Source organism: Bombus flavifrons, unplaced genomic scaffold (genome assembly GCF_040668555.2).
Source record: "Bombus flavifrons isolate JBK064 unplaced genomic scaffold, iyBomFlav1_principal scaffold0289, whole genome shotgun sequence".
Lineage (NCBI taxonomy): Eukaryota > Metazoa > Arthropoda > Insecta > Hymenoptera > Apidae > Bombus > Bombus flavifrons.
This window is the reverse complement of record NW_027185033.1, coordinates 767-26,753: the sequence shown is the minus strand read 5'-3', so window position 1 is coordinate 26,753 and position 25,987 is coordinate 767. Positions and strand designations below refer to the sequence as shown.

The 25,987-nt window shown below is 27.2% G+C and overlaps 1 protein-coding gene across 1 annotated transcript; it reads right to left on the bottom strand.

Annotated features, from left to right (window-relative positions):
- Positions 1–12,666: 12,666 nt before the first annotated feature.
- Positions 12,667–25,650, bottom strand: LOC138189550 (acidic leucine-rich nuclear phosphoprotein 32 family member E-like; the record flags this gene model as incomplete). Its single annotated transcript, XM_069131560.1, has 2 exons — positions 12,667–12,851; positions 25,510–25,650. Coding segments are annotated over 2 exons (326 nt in total), but the record flags the coding sequence as incomplete, so codon positions are not given.
- Positions 25,651–25,987: the final 337 nt, after the last annotated feature.

Below are 25,987 nucleotides of genomic sequence, written 5' to 3'. Positions count from 1 at the left end.
TTACGTTATAACGTATAACGTTATATAGTATTACGTTATAACGTATAACGTTATATAGTATTACCATATAACGTATAACGCTATATAGTATTACGTTATAACGTATAACGTTATATAGTATTACGTTATATCGTATAACGTTATATGGTATTACGTTATAACGTATAACGTTATATAGTATTACGTTATAACGTGTAACATTTTATAGTATAACGTTATAACGTATAACGTTATATAGTATCACCATGTAACGTACAACGTTATATAGTATTACGTTATAACGTATAACGTTATATAGTATTACGTTATAACGTATAACGTTATATAGTATTACGTTATATCGTATAACGTTATATAGTATTACGTTATAACGTATAACGTTATATAGTATTACCATATAACGTATAACGTTATATAGTATTACGTTATAACGTATAACGTTATATAGTATTACGTTATGACGTATAACGTTATATAGTATTACCATATAACGTATAACGTTATATAGTATTACGTTATAACGTTATATAGTATCACCATATAACGTATAACGTTATATAGTATGACGTTATATCGTATGACGTTATATAGTATTACGTTATAACGTATTACGTTATATAGTATTACGTTATAACGTATAACGTTATATAGTATTACGTTATAACGTATAACGATATATAGTATTACGTTATAACGTATAACATTATATAGTATTACGTTATAACGTATAACATTATATAGTATTACGTTATAACGTATAACGTTATATAGTATCACCATGTAACGTATAACGTTATATAGTATCACCATGTAACGTATAACGTTATATAGTATCACCATGTAACGTATAACGTTATATAGTATTACCATATAACGTATAACGTTATATAGTATTACCATATAACGTATAACGTTATATAGTATTACGTTATAACGTACAACGTTATTTAGTATTACCATATAACGTATAACGTTATGTAGTATTACGTTATAACGTATAACGTTATATAGTATTACGTTATAACGTATACCGTTATATAGTATTACGTTATAACGTATAACGTTATATAGTATTACCGTATAACGTATAACGTTATATATAATTACGTTATAACGTATAACGTTATATAGTATTACGTTATAACGTATAACGTTAGATAGTATTACGTTATAACGTATAACGTTATTTAGTATTACCATATAACGTATAACGTTATGTAGTATTACCATATAACGTATAACGTTATATAGTATTACGTTATAACGTATAACGTTATTTAGTATTACCATATAACGTATAACGTTATATAGTATTACGTTATAACGTATAACGTTATTTAGTATTACCATATAACGTATAACGTTATGTAGTATTACGCTATAACGTATAACGTTATATAGTATTACGTTATAACGTATAACGTTATATAGTATTACGTTATAACGTATAACGTTATATAGTATTACCATATAACGTATAACGTTATATAGTATAACGTTATATAGTATTACGTTATAACGTATAACGTTATATAGTATTACGTTATAACGTATAACGTTATATAGTATTACCATATAACGTATAACGCTATATAGTATTACGTTATAACGTATAACGTTATATAGTATTACGTTATATCGTATAACGTTATATAGTATTACGTTATAACGTATAACGTTATATAGTATTACGTTATAACGTGTAACATTTTATAGTATAACGTTATAACGTATAACGTTATATAGTATCACCATGTAACGTACAACGTTATATAGTATTACGTTATAACGTATAACGTTATATAGTATTACGTTATAACGTATAACGTTATATAGTATTACGTTATATCGTATAACGTTATATAGTATTACGTTATAACGTATAACGTTATATAGTATTACCATATAACGTATAACGTTATATAGTATTACGTTATAACGTATAACGTTATATAGTATTACGTTATAACGTATAACGTTATATAGTATTACGTTATGACGTATAACGTTATATAGTATTACCATATAACGTATAACGTTATATAGTATTACGTTATAACGTTATATAGTATCACCATATAACGTATAACGTTATATAGTATGACGTTATATCGTATGACGTTATATAGTATTACGTTATAACGTATTACGTTATATAGTATTACGTTATAACGTATAACGTTATATAGTATTACGTTATAACGTATAACGTTATATAGTATTACGTTATAACGTATAACATTATATAGTATTACGTTATAACGTATAACATTATATAGTATTACGTTATAACGTATAACGTTATATAGTATCACCATGTAACGTATAACGTTATATAGTATCACCATGTAACGTATAACGTTATATAGTATCACCATGTAACGTATAACGTTATATAGTATTACCATATAACGTATAACGTTATATAGTATTACCATATAACGTATAACGTTATATAGTATTACGTTATAACGTACAACGTTATTTAGTATTACCATATAACATATAACGTTATGTAGTATTACGTTATAACGTATAACGTTATATAGTATTACGTTATAACGTATAACGTTATATAGTATTACGTTATAACGTATAACGTTATATAGTATTACCGTATAACGTATAACGTTATATAGTATTACGTTATAACGTATAACGTTATATAGTATTACGTTATAACGTATAACGTTAGATAGTATTACGTTATAACGTATAACGTTATTTAGTATTACCATATAACGTATAACGTTATGTAGTATTACCATATAACGTATAACGTTATATAGTATTACGTTATAACGTACAACGTTATTTAGTATTACCATATAACGTATAACGTTATGTAGTATTACGTTATAACGTATAACGTTATATAGTATTACGTTATAACGTATAACGTTATATAGTATTACGTTATAACGTATAACGTTATATAGTATTACCGTATAACGTATAACGTTATATAGTATTACGTTATAACGTATAACGTTATATAGTATTACGTTATAACGTATAACGTGATATAGTATTACGTTATAACGTATAACGTTATTTAGTATTACCATATAACGTATAACGTTATGTAGTATTACGTTATAACGTATAACGTTATATAGTATTACGTTATAACGTATAACGTTATATAGTATTACCATATAACGTATAACGTTATATAGTATTACCATATAACGTATAACGTTATATAGTATTACGTTATAACGTATAACGTTATATAGTATTACGTTATAACGTATAACGTTATATAGTATTACGTTATAACGTATAACGTTATATAGTATTACGTTATAACGTATAACGTTATTTAGTATTACCATATAACGTATAACGTTATGTAGTATTACGTTATAACGTATAACGTTATATAGTATTACGTTATAACGTATAACGTTATATAGTATTACGTTATAACGTATAACGTTATATAGTATTACGTTATGACGTATAACGTTATATAGTATTACCATATAACGTATAACGTTATATTGTATTACGTTATAACGTTATATAGTATCACCATATAACGTATAACGTTATATAGTATTACGTTATATCGTATAACGTTATATAGTATTACGTTATAACGTATTACGTTATATAGTATTACGTTATAACGTATAGCGTTATATAGTATTACGTTATAACGTATAACGTTATATAGTATTACGTTATAACGTATAACGTTATATAGTATTACGTTATAACGTATAACATTATATAGTATTACGTTATAACGTATAACGTTATATAGTATCACCATGTAACGTATAACGTTATATAGTATCACCATGTAACGTATAACGTTATATAGTATTACCATGTAACGTATAACGTTATATAGTATTACCATATAACGTATAACGTTATATAGTATTACCATATAACGTATAACGTTATATAGTATTACGTTATAACGTATAACGTTATTTAGTATTACCATATAACGTATAACGTTATGTAGTATTACGTTATAACGTATAACGTTATATAGTATTACGTTATAAAGTATAACGTTATATAGTATTACGTTATAACGTATAACGTTATATAGTATTACCGTATAACGTATAACGTTATATAGTATTACGTTATAACGTATAACGTTATATAGTATTACGTTATAACGTATAACGTTATATAGTATTACGTTATAACGTATAACGTTATATAGTATTACGTTATAACGTATAACGTTATTTAGTATTACCATATAACGTATAACGTTATATAGTATTACGTTATAACGTATAACGTTATTTAGTATTACCATATAACGTATAACGTTATGTAGTATTACGCTATAACGTATAACGTTATATAGTATTACGTTATAACGTATAACGTTATATAGTATTACGTTATAACGTATAACGTTATATAGTATTACCATATAACGTATAACGTTATATAGTATTACGTTATAACGTATAACGTTATATAGTATTACGTTATAACGTATAACGTTATATAGTATTACGTTATAACGTATAACGTTATATAGTATTACCATATAACGTATAACGTTATATGGTATTACGTTATAACGTATAACGTTATATAGTATTACGTTATAACGTATAACGTTATATAGTATTACGTTATAACGTATAAAGTTATATAGTATTACGTTATAACGTATAACGTTATATATTATTACGTTATAACGTATAACGTTATATAGTATTACGTTATAACGTATAACGTTATATAGTATTACGTTATAACGTATAACGTTATATAGTATCACCATGTAACGTATAACGTTATATAGTATCACCATGTAACGTATAACGTTATATAGTATCACCATGTAACGTATAACGTTATATAGTATTACCATATAACGTATAACGTTATATAGTATTACGTTATAACGTATAACGTTATTTAGTATTACCATATAACGTATAACGTTATGTATTATTACGTTATAACGTATAACGTTATATAGTATTACGTTATAACGTATAACGTTATATAGTATTACCGTATAACGTATAACGTTATATAGTATTACGTTATAACGTATAACGTTATATAGTATTACGTTATAACGTATAACGTTATATAGTATTACGTTATAACGTATAACGTTATTTAGTATTACCATATAACGTATAACGTTATTTAGTATTACCATATAACGTATAACGTTATATAGTATTACGTTATAACGTATAACGTTATATAGTATTACCATATAACGTATAACGTTATATAGTATTACGTTATAACGTATAACGTTATATAGTATTACGTTATAACGTATAACGTTATATAGTATTACGTTATAACGTATAACGTTATATAGTATGACGTTATAACGTATAACGTTATATAGTATTACGTTATAACGTATAACGTTATTTAGTATTACCATATAACGTATAACGTTATGTAGTATTACGTTATAACGTATAACGTTATATAGTATTACGTTATAACGTATAACGTTATATAGTATTACGTTATAACGTATAACGTTATATAGTATTACGTTATGACGTATAACGTTATATAGTATTACCATATAACGTATAACGTTATATAGTATTACGTTATAACGTTATATAGTATCACCATATAACGTATAACGTTATATAGTATTACGTTATATCGTATAACGTTATATAGTATTACGTTATAACGTATTACGTTATATAGTATTACGTTATAACGTATAACGTTATATAGTATTACGTTATAACGTATAACGTTATATAGTATTACGTTATAACGTATAACATTATATAGTATTACGTTATAACGTATAACATTATATAGTATTACGTTATAACGTATAACGTTATATAGTATCACCATGTAACGTATAACGTTATATAGTATCACCATGTAACGTATAACGTTATATAGTATCACCATGTAACGTATAACGTTATATAGTATTACGTTATAACGTATAACGTTATTTAGTATTACCATATAACGTATAACGTTATGTAGTATTACGTTATAACGTATAACGTTATATAGTATTACGTTATAACGTATAACGTTATATAGTATTACGTTATAACGTATAACGTTATATAGTATTACCGTATAACGTATAACGTTATATAGTATTACGTTATAACGTATAACGTTATATAGTATTACGTTATAACGTATAACGTTATATAGTATTACGTTATAACGTATAACGTTATTTAGTATTACCATATAACGTATAACGTTATATAGTATTACGTTATAACGTATAACGTTATTTAGTATTACCATATAACGTATAACGTTATGTAGTATTACGCTATAACGTATAACGTTATATAGTATTACGTTATAACCTATAACGTTATATAGTATTACGTTATAACGTATAACGTTATATAGTATTACGTTATAACGTATAACGTTATATAGTATTACGTTATAACGTATAACGTTATATAGTATTACGTTATAACGTATAACGTTATATAGTATTACGTTATAACGTATAACGTTATATAGTATTACCATATAACGTATAACGTTATATAGTATTACGTTATAACGTATAACGTTATATAGCATTACGTTATAACGTATAACGTTATATCGTATTACGTTATAACGTATAACGTTATATAGTATTACGTTATAACGTATAACGTTATATAGTATTACGTTATAACGTATAACGTTATATAGTATTACGTTATAACGTATAACGTTATTTAGTATTACCACATAACGTATAACGTTATGTAGTATTACGTTATAACGTATAACGTTATATAGTATTACGTTATAACGTATAACGTTATATAGTATTACGTTATAACGTATAACGTTATATAGTATTACGTTATAACGTATAACGTTATATAGTATTACGTTATAACGTATAACGTTATATAGTATTACGTTATAACGTATAACGTTATATAGTATTACGTTATGACGTATAACGTTATATAGTATTACCATATAACGTATAACGTTATATAGTATTACGTTATAACGTTATATAGTATCACCATATAACGTATAACGTTATATAGTATTACGTTATATCGTATAACGTTATATAGTATTACGTTATAACGTATTACGTTATATAGTATTACGTTATAACGTATAGCGTTATATAGTATTACGTTATAACGTATAACGTTATATAGTATTACGTTATAACGTATAACGTTATATAGTATTACGTTATAACGTATAACATTATATAGTATTACGTTATAACGTATAACGTTATATAGTATCACCATGTAACGTATAACGTTATATAGTATCACCATGTAACGTATAACGTTATATAGTATTACCATGTAACGTATAACGTTATATAGTATTACCATATAACGTATAACGTTATATAGTATTACCATATAACGTATAACGTTATATAGTATTACGTTATAACGTATAACGTTATTTAGTATTACCATATAACGTATAACGTTATGTAGTATTACGTTATAACGTATAACGTTATATAGTATTACGTTATAACGTATAACGTTATATAGTATTACGTTATAACGTATAACGTTATATAGTATTACCGTATAACGTATAACGTTATATAGTATTACGTTATAACGTATAACGTTATATAGTATTACGTTATAACGTATAACGTTATATAGTATTACGTTATAACGTATAACGTTATATAGTATTACGTTATAACGTATAACGTTATTTAGTATTACCATATAACGTATAACGTTATATAGTATTACGTTATAACGTATAACGTTATTTAGTATTACCATATAACGTATAACGTTATGTAGTATTACGCTATAACGTATAACGTTATATAGTATTACGTTATAACGTATAACGTTATATAGTATTACGTTATAACGTATAACGTTATATAGTATTACCATATAACGTATAACGTTATATAGTATTACGTTATAACGTATAACGTTATATAGTATTACGTTATAACGTATAACGTTATATAGTATTACGTTATAACGTATAACGTTATATAGTATTACCATATAACGTATAACGTTATATAGTATTACCATATAACGTATAACGTTATATAGTATTACCATATAACGTATAACGTTATATAGTATTACGTTATAACGTATAACGTTATATATTATTACGTTATAACGTATAACGTTATATAGTATTACGTTATAACGTATAACGTTATATAGTATTACGTTATAACGTATAACGTTATATAGTATCACCATGTAACGTATAACGTTATATAGTATCACCATGTAACGTATAACGTTATATAGTATCACCATGTAACGTATAACGTTATATAGTATTACCATATAACGTATAACGTTATATAGTATTACGTTATAACGTATAACGTTATTTAGTATTACCATATAACGTATAACGTTATGTATTATTACGTTATAACGTATAACGTTATATAGTATTACGTTATAACGTATAACGTTATATAGTATTACGTTATAACGTATAACGTTATTTAGTATTACCATATAACGTATAACGTTATTTAGTATTACCATATAACGTATAACGTTATATAGTATTACGTTATAACGTATAACGTTATATAGTATTACCATATAACGTATAACGTTATATAGTATTACGTTATAACGTATAACGTTATATAGTATTACGTTATAACGTATAACGTTATATAGTATTACGTTATAACGTATAACGTTATATAGTATGACGTTATAACGTATAACGTTATATAGTATTACGTTATAACGTATAACGTTATATAGTATTACGTTATAACGTATAACGTTATATAGTATTACGTTATAACGTATAACATTATATAGTATTACGTTATAACGTATAACATTATATAGTATTACGTTATAACGTATAACGTTATATAGTATCACCATATAACGTATAACGTTATTTAGTATCACCATATAACGTATAACGTTATATAGTATTACGTTATAACGTATAACGTTATATAGTATTACGTTATGACGTATAACGTTATATAGTATTACCATATAACGTATAACGTTATATAGTATTACGTTATAACGTTGTATAGTATCACCATATAACGTATAACGTTATATAGTATTACGTTATAACGTATAACGTTATTTAGTATTACCATATAACGTATAACGTTATGTAGTATTACGTTATAACGTATAACGTTATATAGTATTACGTTATAACGTATAACGTTATATAGTATTACGTTATAACGTATAACGTTATATAGTATTACCGTATAACGTATAACGTTATATAGTATTACGTTATAACGTATAACGTTATATAGTATTACGTTATAACGTATAACGTTATATAGTATTACGTTATAACGTATAACGTTATATAGTATTACGTTATAACGTATAACGTTATATAGTATTACGTTATAACGTATAACGTTATTTAGTATTACCATATAACGTATAACGTTATGTAGTATTACGCTATAACGTATAACGTTATATAGTATTACGTTATAACGTATAACGTTATATAGTATTACGTTATAACGTATAACGTTATATAGTATTACCATATAACGTATAACGTTATATAGTATTACGTTATAACGTATAACGTTATATAGTATTACGTTATAACGTATAACGTTATATAGTATTACGTTATAACGTATAACGTTATATAGTATTACGTTATAACGTATAACGTTATATAGTATTACGTTATAACGTATAACGTTATATAGTATTACGTTATAACGTATAACGTTATATAGTATTACGTTATAACGTATAACGTTATATAGTATTACGTTATAACGTATAACGTTATATAGTATCACCATGTAACGTATAACGTTATATAGTATCACCATGTAACGTATAACGTTATATAGTATCACCATGTAACGTATAACGTTATATAGTATTACCATATAACGTATAACGTTATATAGTATTACGTTATAACGTATAACGTTATTTAGTATTACCATATAACGTATAACGTTATGTAGTATTACGTTATAACGTATAACGTTATATAGTATTACGTTATAACGTATAACGTTATATAGTATTACGTTATAACGTATAACGTTATATAGTATTACGTTATAACGTATAACGTTATATAGTATTACGTTATAACGTATAACGTTATATAGTATTACGTTATAACGTATAACGTTATTTAGTATTACCATATAACGTATAACGTTATGTAGTATTACGTTATAACGTATAACGTTATATAGTATTACGTTATAACGTATAACGTTATATAGTATTACGTTATAACGTATAACGTTATATAGTATTGCGTTATGACGTATAACGTTATATAGTATTACCATATAACGTATAACGTTATATAGTATTACGTTATAACGTTATATAGTATCACCATATAACGTATAACGTTATATAGTATTACGTTATATCGTATAACGTTATATAGTATTACGTTATAACGTATTACGTTATATAGTATTACGTTATAACGTATAACGTTATATAGTATTACGTTATAACGTATAACGTTATATAGTATTACGTTATAACGTATAACATTATATAGTATTACGTTATAACGTATAACATTATATAGTATTACGTTATAACGTATAACGTTATATAGTATCACCATGTAACGTATAACGTTATATAGTATCACCATGTAACGTATAACGTTATATAGTATTACGTTATAACGTATAACGTTATATAGTATTACGTTATAACGTATAACGTTATATAGTATTACGTTATGACGTATAACGTTATATAGTATTACCATATAACGTATAACGTTATATAGTATTACGTTATAACGTTATATAGTATCACCATATAACGTATAACGTTATATAGTGTTACGTTATATCGTATAACGTTATATAGTATTACGTTATAACGTATTACGTTATATAGTATTACGTTATAACGTATAACGTTATATAGTATTACGTTATAACGTATAACGTTATATAGTATTACGTTATAACGTATAACATTATATAGTATTACGTTATAACGTATAACGTTGTATAGTATTACGTTATAACGTATAACGTTATATAGTATTACGTTATAACGTATAACGTTATATAGTATTACGTTATGACGTATAACGTTATATAGTATTACCATATAACGTATAACGTTATATAGTATTACGTTATAACGTTATATAGTATCACCATATAACGTATAACGTTATATAGTATTACGTTATATCGTATAACGTTATATAGTATTACGTTATAACGTATTACGTTATATAGTATTACGTTATAACGTATAACGTTATATAGTATTACGTTATAACGTATAACGTTATATAGTATTGCGTTATGACGTATAACGTTATATAGTATTACCATATAACGTATAACGTTATATAGTATTACGTTATAACGTTATATAGTATCACCATATAACGTATAACGTTATATAGTATTACGTTATATCGTATAACGTTATATAGTATTACGTTATGACGTATAACGTTATATAATATTACCATATAACGTATAACGTTATATAGTGTAATATCGGAATATATTGAAGATGTAGTTTTGTCCGATTTATTATAATTTATTAATAATGGATTGAAATTACAGATATTAGTTAGACAGAAAACGATGTTTGATTAACAGGAAAACTAAATACAACGCTCGTATTTGTATCAAATAACTCGACAGCTATTTGGTAATACTCTCTCTCTCTCTCTCTCACTAGCAACTCTAACAACTCTACAACACTAACAGCTCAACTCTCACGACTCTACTCTTCGACGACTCGGTTAGCTCTCGACTCTACTCTCCGACGTCTCGATCAACTCTCAACTCTACTCTTCGACGTCTCGATCAACTCTCTCGACTCTACTCTTCGACGTCTCGATCAACTCTCAACTCTACTCTTCGACGTCTCGATCAACTCTCAACTCTACTCTTCGACGTCTCGATCAACTCTCTCGACTCTACTCTTCGACGTCTCGATCAACTCTCTCGACTCTACTCTTCGACGTCTCGATCAACTCTCAACTCTACTCTTCGACGTCTCGATCAACTCTCTCGACTCTACTCTTCGACGTCTCGATCAACTCTCTCGACTCTACTCTTCGACGTCTCGATCAACTCTCAACTCTACTCTTCGACGTCTCGATCAACTCTGCTCTTCGCAACACACTCGCTTTTCGACTCGCATACTCTGACCTCTCGGTCATCGCTCCTTGAACCCGAAACCGTCCTTTTTGTTCTAACGCTGTTTATCGTTTTTCCGCATACCTCTGTAAGAGCTAGGTCACTTTAGTCACATAGGCGCTCTTAGATATAAACAAACCACAAAGGACGACGTACACGGTGTTTTTCTAGTTTCAGCCGATTTCCAATCGAAGCTATTTTACGATATTACAATCGGCCTTTCCTGACAATCACATCTGCCCTCAGATGTGCTCGTCGTCGCTGCTCGTATTTTCATCACTATCCTCTTTCATTTTCATTCACATTCCTCTTCTCCATAATGGTAATCGTTTGTTGTTCCACAGACAATACGTCAGTCAATGATTTACTGATAAATTCACACCACTAACTGTAGTCTGTCATTGGTCGGTCAATTAGGTTGATTCCCAGATGTTCACTCGGCGGCTCAATTATTGTTATTATTTATATGAATTTTACACTCATTCAACAGAATCAGAAACCTGCTCTTTACAATTCTAGTTTCCTGAGTCTCCCACATCTTCATGATTCCGCTTCTTACCCCGAGCAGGAGACGACTCTTCTTCTTCGCCCTGTTCGTCATCTTCATTGTCATCATCTTCTTCTTCTTCTTCTTCATCACAGAGGAAGTCGTCTTCATCACTTTCATCTTCAAGACCGTCCTTGTATACAGCTTCTAATCCTTAGGAGTAGATCGACCAGGCTTGCACGCTCTGTTCAACCTCAACGTTTGCCATTTTACTCTATTCTTTTTCTACTCCCGCACAAATAGCTCCGTTAAATCGTGTCGTTCTCTGTCTTATTCAATCCCGGCTGAGCCCCCAAGTTGTAATATCGAATATATTGAAGATGTAGTTTTGTCCGATTTATTATAATTTATTAATAATGGATTGAAATTACAGATATTAGTTAGACAGAAAACGATGTTTGATTAACAGGAAAACTAAATACAACGCTCGTATTTGTATCAAATAACTCGACAGCTATTTGGTAATACTCTCTCTCTCTCTCACTAGCAACTCTAACAACTCTACAACACTAACAGCTCAACTCTCACGACTCTACTCTTCGACGACTCGGTTAGCTCTCGACTCTACTCTCCGACGTCTCGATCAACTCTCAACTCTACTCTTCGACGTCTCGATCAACTCTCTCGACTCTACTCTTCGACGTCTCGATCAACTCTCAACTCTACTCTTCGACGTCTCGATCAACTCTCAACTCTACTCTTCGACGTCTCGATCAACTCTCTCGACTCTACTCTTCGACGTCTCGATCAACTCTCTCGACTCTACTCTTCGACGTCTCGATCAACTCTCAACTCCACTCTTCGACGTCTCGATCAACTCTCTCGACTCTACTCTTCGACGTCTCGATCAACTCTCTCGATTCTACTCTTCGACGTCTCGATCAACTTTCAACTCTACTCTTCGACGTCTCGATCAACTCTGCTCTTCGCAACACACTCGCTTTTCGACTCGCATACTCTGACCTCTCGGTCATCGCTCCTTGAACCCGAAACCGTCCTTTTTGTTCTAACGCTGTTTATCGTTTTTCCGCATACCTCTGTAAGAGCTAGGTCACTTTAGTCACATAGGCGCTCTTAGATATAAACAAACCACAAAGGACGACGTACACGGTGTTTTTCTAGTTTCAGCCGATTTCCAATCGAAGCTATTTTACGATATTACAATAGTATTACGTTATAACGTTATATAGTATCACCATATAACGTATAACGTTATATAGTATTACGTTATATCGTATAACGTTATATAGTATTACGTTATAACGTATTACGTTATATAGTATTACGTTATAACGTATAACGTTATATAGTATTACGTTATAACGCATAACGTTATATAGTATTACGTTATAACGTATAACATTATATAGTATTACGTTATAACGTATAACATTATATAGTATTACGTTATAACGTATAACGTTATATAGTATCACCATGTAACGTATAACGTTATATAGTATCACCATGTAACGTATAACGTTATATAGTATCACCATGTAACGTATAACGTTATATAGTATTACCATATAACGTATAACGTTATATAGTATTACCATATAACGTATAACGTTATATAGTATTACGTTATAACGTATAACGTTATTTAGTATTACCATATAACGTATAACGTTATGTAGTATTACGTCATAACGTATAACGTTATATAGTATTACGTTATAACGTATAACGTTATATAGTATTACGTTATAACGTATAACGTTATATAGTATTACCGTATAACGCATAACGTTATATAGTATTACGTTATAACGTATAACGTTATATAGTATTACGTTATAACGTATAACGTTATATAGTATTACGTTATAACGTATAACGTTATTTAGTATTACCATATAACGTATAACGTTATATAGTATTACGTTATAACGTATAACGTTATTTAGTATTACCATATAACGTATAACGTTATGTAGTATTACGCTATAACGTATAACGTTATATAGTATTACGTTATAACGTATAACGTTATATAGTATTACGTTATAACGTATAACGTTATATAGTATTACCATATAACGTATAACGTTATATAGTATTACGTTATAACGTATAACGTTATATAGTATTACGTTATAACGTATAACGTATATAGTATTACGTTATAACGTATATCGTTATATAGTATTACCATATAACGTATAACGTTATATAGTATTACGTTATAACGTATAACGTTATATAGTATTACGTTATAACGTATAACGTTATATAGTATTACGTTATAACGTATAACGTTATATAGTATTACGTTATAACGTATAACGTTATATAGTATTACGTTATAACGTATAACGTTATATAGTATTACGTTATAACGTATAACGTTATATAGTATTACGTTATAACGTATAACGTTATATAGTATTACGTTATAACGTATAACGTTATATAGTATTACGTTATAACGTATAACGTTATATAGTATTGCGTTATGACGTATAACGTTATATAGTATTACCATATAACGTATAACGTTATATAGTATTACGTTATAACGTTATATAGTATCACCATATAACGTATAACGTTATATAGTATTACGTTATAACGTATAACGTTATATAGTATTACGTTATAACGTATAACGTTATTTAGTATTACCATATAACGTATAACGTTATATAGTATTACGTTATAACGTTATATAGTATCACCATATAACGTATAACGTTATATAGTATTACGTTATAACGTATAACGTTATATAGTATTACGTTATAACGTATAACATTATATAGTATTACGTTATAACGTATAACATTATATAGTATTACGTTATAACGTATAACGTTATATAGTATCACCATGTAACGTATAACGTTATATAGTATCACCATGTAACGTATAACGTTATATAGTATCACCATGTAACGTATAACGTTATATATTATTACCATATAACGTATAACGTTATATAGTATTACCATCTAACGTATAACGTTATATAGTATTACGTTATAACGTATAACGTTATATAGTATTACGTTATAACGTATAACGTTATATAGTATTACGTTATAACGTATAACGTTATTTAGTATTACCATATAACATATAACGTTATGTAGTATTACGTTATAACGTATAACGTTATATAGTATTACGTTATAACGTATAACGTTATATAGTATTACCATATCACGTATAACGTTATATAGTATTACGGTATAACGTATAACGTTATATACTATTACGTTATAACGTTATATAGTATCACCATGTAACGAATAACGTTATATAGTATTACGTTATAACGTATAACGTTATATAGTATTACGTTATAACGTATAACGTTATTTAGTATTACCATATAACGTATAACGTTATGTAGTATTACGTTATAACGTATAACGTTATATAGTATTACGTTATAACGTATAACGTTATATAGTATTACCATATCACGTATAACGTTATATAGTATTACGGTATAACGTATAACGTTATATAGTATTACGTTATAACGTATAACGTTATATAGTATTACGTTATAACGTATAACGTTATATAGTATTACGTTATAACGTATAACGTTATATAGTATTACGTTATGACGTATAACGTTATATAGTATTACCATATAACGTATAACGTTATATAGTATTACGTTATAACGTTGTATAGTATCACCATATAACGTATAACGTTATATAGTATTACGTTATAGCGTATAACGTTATATAGTATTACGTTATAACGTATTACGTTATATAGTATTACGTTATAACGTATAACGTTATATAGTATTACGTTATAACGTATAACGTTATATAGTATTACCATATAACGTATAACGTTATGTAGTATTACGTTATAACGTATAACGTTATATAGTATTACATTATAACGTATAACGTTATATAGTATTACGTTATAACGTATAACGTTTTATAGTATTACGTTATAACGTATAACGTTATATAGTATTACGTTATAACGTATAACGTTATATAGTATTACCGTATAACGTATAACGTTATATAGTATCACCATGTAACGTATAACGTTATATAGTATCACCATGTAACGTATAACGTTATATAGTATCACCATGTAACGTATAACGTTATATAGTATTACCATATAACGTATAACGTTATATAGTGTTACCATATAACGTATAACGTTATATAGTATTACCATATAACGTATAACGTTATATAGTATTACGTTATAACGTATAACGTTATTTAGTATTACCATGTAACGTATAACGTTATGTAGTATTACGTTATAACGTATAACGTTATATAGTATTACGTTATAACGCATAACGTTATATAGTATTACGTTATAACGTATAACGTTATATAGTATTACCGTATAACGTATAACGTTATATAGTATTACGTTATAACGTATAACGTTATATAGTATTACGTTATAACGTATAACGTTATATAGTATTACGTTATAACGTATAACGTTATTTAGTATTACCATATAACGTATAACGTTATATAGTATTACGTTATAACGTATAACGTTATTTAGTATTACCATATAACGTATAACGTTATGTAGTATTACGCTATAACGTATAACGTTATATAGTATTACGTTATAACGTATAACGTTATATAGTATTACCATATAACGTATAACGTTATATAGTATTACGTTATAACGTATAACGTTATATAGTATTACGTTATAACGTATAACGTTATATAGTATTACGTTATAACGTATAACATTATATAGTATTACGTTATAACGTATAACATTATATAGTATTACGTTATAACGTATAACGTTATATAGTATCACCATGTAACGTATAACGTTATATAGTATCACCATGTAACGTATAACGTTATATAGTATCACCATGTAACGTATAACGTTATATAGTATTACCATATAACGTATAACGTTATATAGTATTAGGTTATAACGTATAACGTTATATAGTATTACGTTATAACGTATAACGTTATATAGTATTACGTTATAACGTATAACGTTATATAGTATTACGTTATAACGTATAACGTTATTTAGTATTACCACATAACGTATAACGTTATGTAGTATTACGTTATAACGTATAACGTTATATAGTATTACGTTATAACGTATAACGTTATATAGTATTACGTTATAACGTATAACGTTATATAGTATTACGTTATGACGTATAACGTTATATAGTATTACCATATAACGTATAACGTTATATAGTATTACGTTATAACGTTATATAGTATCACCATATAACGTATAACGTTATATAGTATTACGTTATAACGTATAACGTTATTTAGTATTACCATATAACGTATAACGTTATGTAGTATTACGTTATAACGTATAACGTTATATAGTATTACGTTATAACGTATAACGTTATATAGTATTACCGTATAACGTATAACGTTATATAGTATTACGTTATAACGTATAACGTTATATAGTATTACGTTATAACGTATAACGTTATATAGTATTACGTTATAACGTATAACGTTATTTAGTATTACCATATAACGTATAACGTTATATAGTATTACGTTATAACGTATAACGTTATTTAGTATTACCATATAACGTATAACGTTATGTAGTATTACGCTATAACGTATAACGTTATATAGTATTACGTTATAACGTATAACGTTATATAGTATTACGTTATAACGTATAACGTTATATAGTATTACCATATAACTATAACGTTATATAGTATTACGTTATAACGTATAACGTTATATAGTATTACGTTATAACGTATAACGTTATATAGTATTACGTTATAACGTATATCGTTATATAGTATTACCATATAACGTATAACGTTATATAGTATTACGTTATAACGTATAACGTTATATAGTATTACGTTATAACGTATAACGTTATATAGTATTACGTTATAACGTATAACGTTATATAGTATTACGTTATAACGTATAACGTTATATAGTATTACGTTATAACGTATAACGTTATATAGTATCACCATGTAACGTATAACGTTATATAGTATCACCATGTAACGTATAACGTTATATAGTATCACCATGTAACGTATAACGTTATATAGTATTACCATATAACGTATAACGTTATATAGTATTACGTTATAACGTATAACGTTATATAGTATTACGTTATAACGTATAACGTTATATAGTATTACGTTATAACGTATAACGTTATATAGTATTGCGTTATGACGTATGACGTTATATAGTATTACCATATAACGCATAACGTTATATAGTATTACGTTATAACGTTATATGGTATCACCATATAACGTATAACGTTATATAGTATTACGTTATATCGTATAACGTTATATAGTATTACGTTATAACGTATTACGTTATATAGTATTACGTTATAACGTATAACGTTATATAGTATTACGTTATAACGTATAACGTTATATAGTATCACCATGTAACGTATAACGTTATATAGTATCACCATGTAACGTATAACGTTATATAGTATCACCATGTAACGTATAACGTTATATAGTATTACCATATAACGTATAACGTTATATAGTATTACCATCTAACGTATAACGTTATATAGTATTACGTTATAACGTATAACGTTATATAGTATTACGTTATAACGTATAACGTTATATAGTATTACGTTATAACGTATAACGTTATTTAGTATTACCATATAACGTATAACGTTATGTAGTATTACGTTATAACGTATAACGTTATATAGTATTACGTTATAACGTATAACGTTATATAGTATTACCATATCACGTATAACGTTATATAGTATTACGGTATAACGTATGACGTTATATACTATTACGTTATAACGTTATATAGTATCACCATGTAACGAATAACGTTATATAGTATTACGTTATAACGTATAACGTTATATAGTATTACGTTATAACGTATAACGTTATTTAGTATTACCATATAACGTATAACGTTATGTAGTATTACGTTATAACGTATAACGTTATATAGTATTACGTTATAACGTATAACGTTATATAGTATTACCATATCACGTATAACGTTATATAGTATTACGGTATAACGTATAACGTTATATACTATTACGTTATAACGTTATATAGTATCACCATGTAACGAATAACGTTATATAGTATTACGTTATAACGTATAACGTATAACGTTATATAGTTTTACGTTATAACGTATAACGTTATATAGTATTACGTTATAACGTATAACGTTATATAGTATTACGTTATAACGTATAACGTTATTTAGTATTACCATATAACGTATAACGTTATGTAGTATTACGTTATAACATATAACGTTATATAGTATTACGTTATAACGTATAACGTTATATAGTATTACGTTATAACGTATAACGTTATATAGTATTGCCATATAACGTATAACGTTATATAGTATTACGTTATAACGTATAACGTTATATAGTATTACGTTATAACGTATAACGTTATATAGTATTACGTTATAACGTATAACGTTATATAGTATTACGTTATAACGTATAACGTTATATAGTATTACGTTATAACGTATAACATTATATAGTATTACGTTATAACGTATTACGTTATATAGTATTACGTTATAACGTATAACGTTATATAGTATTACGTTATAACGTATAACGTTATATAGTATTAAGTTATAACGTATAACATTATATAGTATTACGTTATAACGTATAACATTATATAGTATTACGTTATAACGTATAACGTTATATAGTATCACCATGTAACGTATAACGTTATATAGTATCACCATGTAACGTATAACGTTATATAGTATCACCATGTAACGTATAACGTTATATAGTATTACCATATAACGTATAACGTTATATAGTATTACCATCTAACGTATAACGTTATATAGTATTACGTTATAACGTATAACATTATATAGTATTACGTTATAACGTATAACATTATATAGTATTACGTTATAACGTATAACGTTATATAGTATCACCATGTAACGTATAACGTTATATAGTATCACCATGTAACGTATAACGTTATATAGTATCACCATGTAACGTATAACGTTATATAGTATTACCATATAACGTATAACGTTATATAGTATTACCATCTAACGTATAACGTTATATAGTATTACGTTATAACGTATAACGTTATATAGTATTACGTTATAACGTATAACGTTATATAGTATTACGTTATAACGTATAACGTTATTTAGTATTACCATATAACGTATAACGTTATGTAGTATTACGTTATAACGTATAACGTTATATAGTATTACGTTATAACGTATAACGTTATATAGTATTACCATATCACGTATAACGTTATATAGTATTACGGTATAACCTATAACGTTATATACTATTACGTTATAACGTTATATAGTATCACCATGTAACGAATAACGTTATATAGTATTACGTTATAACGTATAACGTTATATAGTATTACATTATAACGTATAACGTTATTTAGTATTACCATATAACGTATAACGTTATGTAGTATTACGTTATAACGTATAACGTTATATAGTATTACGTTATAACGTATAACGTTATATAGTATTACCATATCACGTATAACGTTATATAGTATTACGGTATAACGTATAACGTTATATACTATTACGTTATAACGTTATATAGTATCGCCATGTAACGAATAACGTTATATAGTATTACGTTATAACGTATAACGTATAACGTTATATAGTTTTACGTTATAACGTATAACGTTATATAGTATTACGTTATAACGTATAACGTTATATAGTATTACGTTATAACGTATAACGTTATTTAGTATTACCATATAACGTATAACGTTATGTAGTATTACGTTATAACATATAACGTTATATAGTATTACGTTATAACGTATAACGTTATATAGTATTACGTTATAACGTATAACGTTATATAGTATTGCGTTATGACGTATAACGTTATATAGTATTACCATATAACGTATAACGTTATATAGTATTACGTTATAACGTTATATAGTATCACCATATAACGTATAACGTTATATAGTATTACGTTATATCGTATAACATTATATAGTATTACGTTATAACGTATTACGTTATATAGTATTACGTTATAACGTATTACGTTATATAGTATTACGTTATAACGTATAACGTTATATAGTATTACGTTATAACGTATAACGTTATATAGTATTACGTTATAACGTATAACATTATATAGTATTACGTTATAACGTATAACATTATATAGTATTACGTTATAACGTATAACGTTATATAGTATCACCATGTAACGTATAACGTTATATAGTATCACCATGTAACGTATAACGTTATATAGTATCACCATGTAACGTATAACGTTATATAGTATTACCATATAACGTATAACGTTATATAGTATTACCATATAACGTATAACGTTATATAGTATTACGTTATAACGTATAACGTTATTTAGTATTACCATTTAACGTATAACGTTATGTAGTATTACGTTATAACGTATAACGTTATATAGTATTACGTTATAACGTATAACGTTATATAGTATTACGTTATAACGTTTAACGTTATATAGTATTACCATATAACGTATAACGTTATATAGTATTACGTTATAACGTATAACGTTATTTAGTATTACCATATAACGTATAACGTTATGTATTATTACGTTATAACGTATAACGTTATATAGTATTACGTTATAACGTATAACGTTATATAGTATTACGTTATAACGTATAACGTTATTTAGTATTACCATATAACGTATAACGTTATATAGTATTACGTTATAACGTATAACGTTATTTAGTATTACCATATAACGTATAACGTTATGTAGTATTACGCTATAACGTATAACGTTATATAGTATTACGTTATAACGTATAACGTTATATAGTATTACGTTATAACGTATAACGTTATATAGTATTACCATATAACGTATAACGTTATATAGTATTACGTTATAACGTTATATAGTATCACCATATAACGTATAACGTTATATAGTATTACGTTATATCGTATAACATTATATAGTATTACGTTATAACGTATTACGTTATATAGTATTACGTTATAACGTATTACGTTATATAGTATTACGTTATAACGTATAACGTTATATAGTATTACGTTATAACGTATAACGTTATATAGTATTACGTTATAACGTATAACATTATATAGTATTACGTTATAACGTATAACATTATATAGTATTACGTTATAACGTATAACGTTATATAGTATCACCATGTAACGTATAACGTTATATAGTATCACCATGTAACGTATAACGTTATATAGTATCACCATGTAACGTATAACGTTATATAGTATTACCATATAACGTATAACGTTATGTAGTATTACGTTATAACGTATAACGTTATATAGTATTACGTTATAACGTATAACGTTATTTAGTATTACCATATAACGTATAACGTTATGTAGTATTACGTTATAACATATAACGTTATATAGTATTACGTTATAACGTATAACGTTATATAGCATTACGTTATAACGTATAACGTTATATAGTATTACCATATAACGTATAACGTTATATAGTATTACGTTATAACGTATAACGTTATATAGTATTACGTTATAACGTATTACGTTATATAGTATTACGTTATAACGTATAACGTTATATAGTATTACGTTATATCGTATAACGTTATATAGTATTACGTTATAACGTATTACGTTATATAGTATTACGTTATAACGTATAACGTTATATAGTATTACGTTATAACGTATAACGTTATATAGTATTGCGTTATGACGTATAACGTTATATAGTATTACCATATAACGTATAACGTTATATAGTATTACGTTATAACGTTATATAGTATCACCATATAACGTATAACGTTATATAGTGTTACGTTATATCGTATAACGTTATATAGTATTACGTTATAACGTATTACGTTATATAGTATTACGTTATAACGTATAACGTTATATAGTATTACGTTATAACGTATAACGTTATATAGTATTACGTTATAACGTATAACATTATATAGTATTACGTTATAACGTATAACGTTGTATAGTATTACGTTATAACGTATAACGTTATATAGTATTACGTTATAACGTATAACGTTATATAGTATTACGTTATGACGTATAACGTTATATAGTATTACCATATAACGTATAACGTTATATAGTATTACGTTATAACGTTATATAGTATCACCATATAACGTATAACGTTATATAGTATTACGTTATATCGTATAACGTTATATAGTATTACGTTATAACGTATTACGTTATATAGTATTACGTTATAACGTATAACGTTATATAGTATTACGTTATAACGTATAACGTTATATAGTATTGCGTTATGACGTATAACGTTATATAGTATTACCATATAACGTATAACGTTATATAGTATTACGTTATAACGTTATATAGTATCACCATATAACGTATAACGTTATATAGTATTACGTTATATCGTATAACGTTATATAGTATTACGTTATGACGTATAACGTTATATAGTATTACCATATAACGTATAACGTTATATAGTGTAATATCGGAATATATTGAAGATGTAGTTTTGTCCGATTTATTATAATTTATTAATAATGGATTGAAATTACAGATATTAGTTAGACAGAAAACGATGTTTGATTAACAGGAAAACTAAATACAACGCTCGTATTTGTATCAAATAACTCGACAGCTATTTGGTAATACTCTCTCTCTCTCTCTCACTAGCAACTCTAACAACTCTACAACACTAACAGCTCAACTCTCACGACTCTACTCTTCGACGACTCGGTTAGCTCTCGACTCTACTCTCCGACGTCTCGATCAACTCTCAACTCTACTCTTCGACGTCTCGATCAACTCTCTCGACTCTACTCTTCGACGTCTCGATCAACTCTCAACTCTACTCTTCGACGTCTCGATCAACTCTCAACTCTACTCTTCGACGTCTCGATCAACTCTCTCGACTCTACTCTTCGACGTCTCGATCAACTCTCTCGACTCTACTCTTCGACGTCTCGATCAACTCTCAACTCTACTCTTCGACGTCTCGATCAACTCTCTCGACTCTACTCTTCGACGTCTCGATCAACTCTCTCGACTCTACTCTTCGACGTCTCGATCAACTCTCAACTCTACTCTTCGACGTCTCGATCAACTCTGCTCTTCGCAACACACTCGCTTTTCGACTCGCATACTCTGACCTCTCGGTCATCGCTCCTTGAACCCGAAACCGTCCTTTTTGTTCTAACGCTGTTTATCGTTTTTCCGCATACCTCTGTAAGAGCTAGGTCACTTTAGTCACATAGGCGCTCTTAGATATAAACAAACCACAAAGGACGACGTACACGGTGTTTTTCTAGTTTCAGCCGATTTCCAATCGAAGCTATTTTACGATATTACAATCGGCCTTTCCTGACAATCACATCTGCCCTCAGATGTGCTCGTCGTCGCTGCTCGTATTTTCATCACTATCCTCTTTCATTTTCATTCACATTCCTCTTCTCCATAATGGTAATCGTTTGTTGTTCCACAGACAATACGTCAGTCAATGATTTACTGATAAATTCACACCACTAACTGTAGTCTGTCATTGGTCGGTCAATTAGGTGATTCCCAGATGTTCACTCGGCGGCTCAATTATTGTTATTATTTATATGAATTTTACATTCATTCAACAGAATCAGAAACCTGCTCTTTACAATTCTAGTTTCCTGAGTCTCCCACATCTTCATGTTTCCGCTTCTTACCCCGAGCAGGAGACGACTCTTCTTCTTCGCCCTGTTCGTCATCTTCATTGTCATCATCTTCTTCTTCTTCTTCTTCATCACAGAGGAAGTCGTCTTCATCACTTTCATCTTCAAGACCGTCCTTGTATACAGCTTCTAATCCTTAGGAGTAGATCGACCAGGCTTGCACGCTCTGTTCAACCTCAACGTTTGCCATTTTACTCTATTCTTTTTCTACTCCCGCACAAATAGCTCCGTTAAATCGTGTCGTTCTCTGTCTTATTCAATCCCGGCTGAGCCCCCAAGTTGTAATATCGGAATATATTGAAGATGTAGTTTTGTCCGATTTATTATAATTTATTAATAATGGATTGAAATTACAGATATTAGTTAGACAGAAAACGATGTTTGATTAACAGGAAAACTAAATACAACGCTCGTATTTGTATCAAATAACTCGACAGCTATTTGGTAATACTCTCTCTCTCTCTCTCACTAG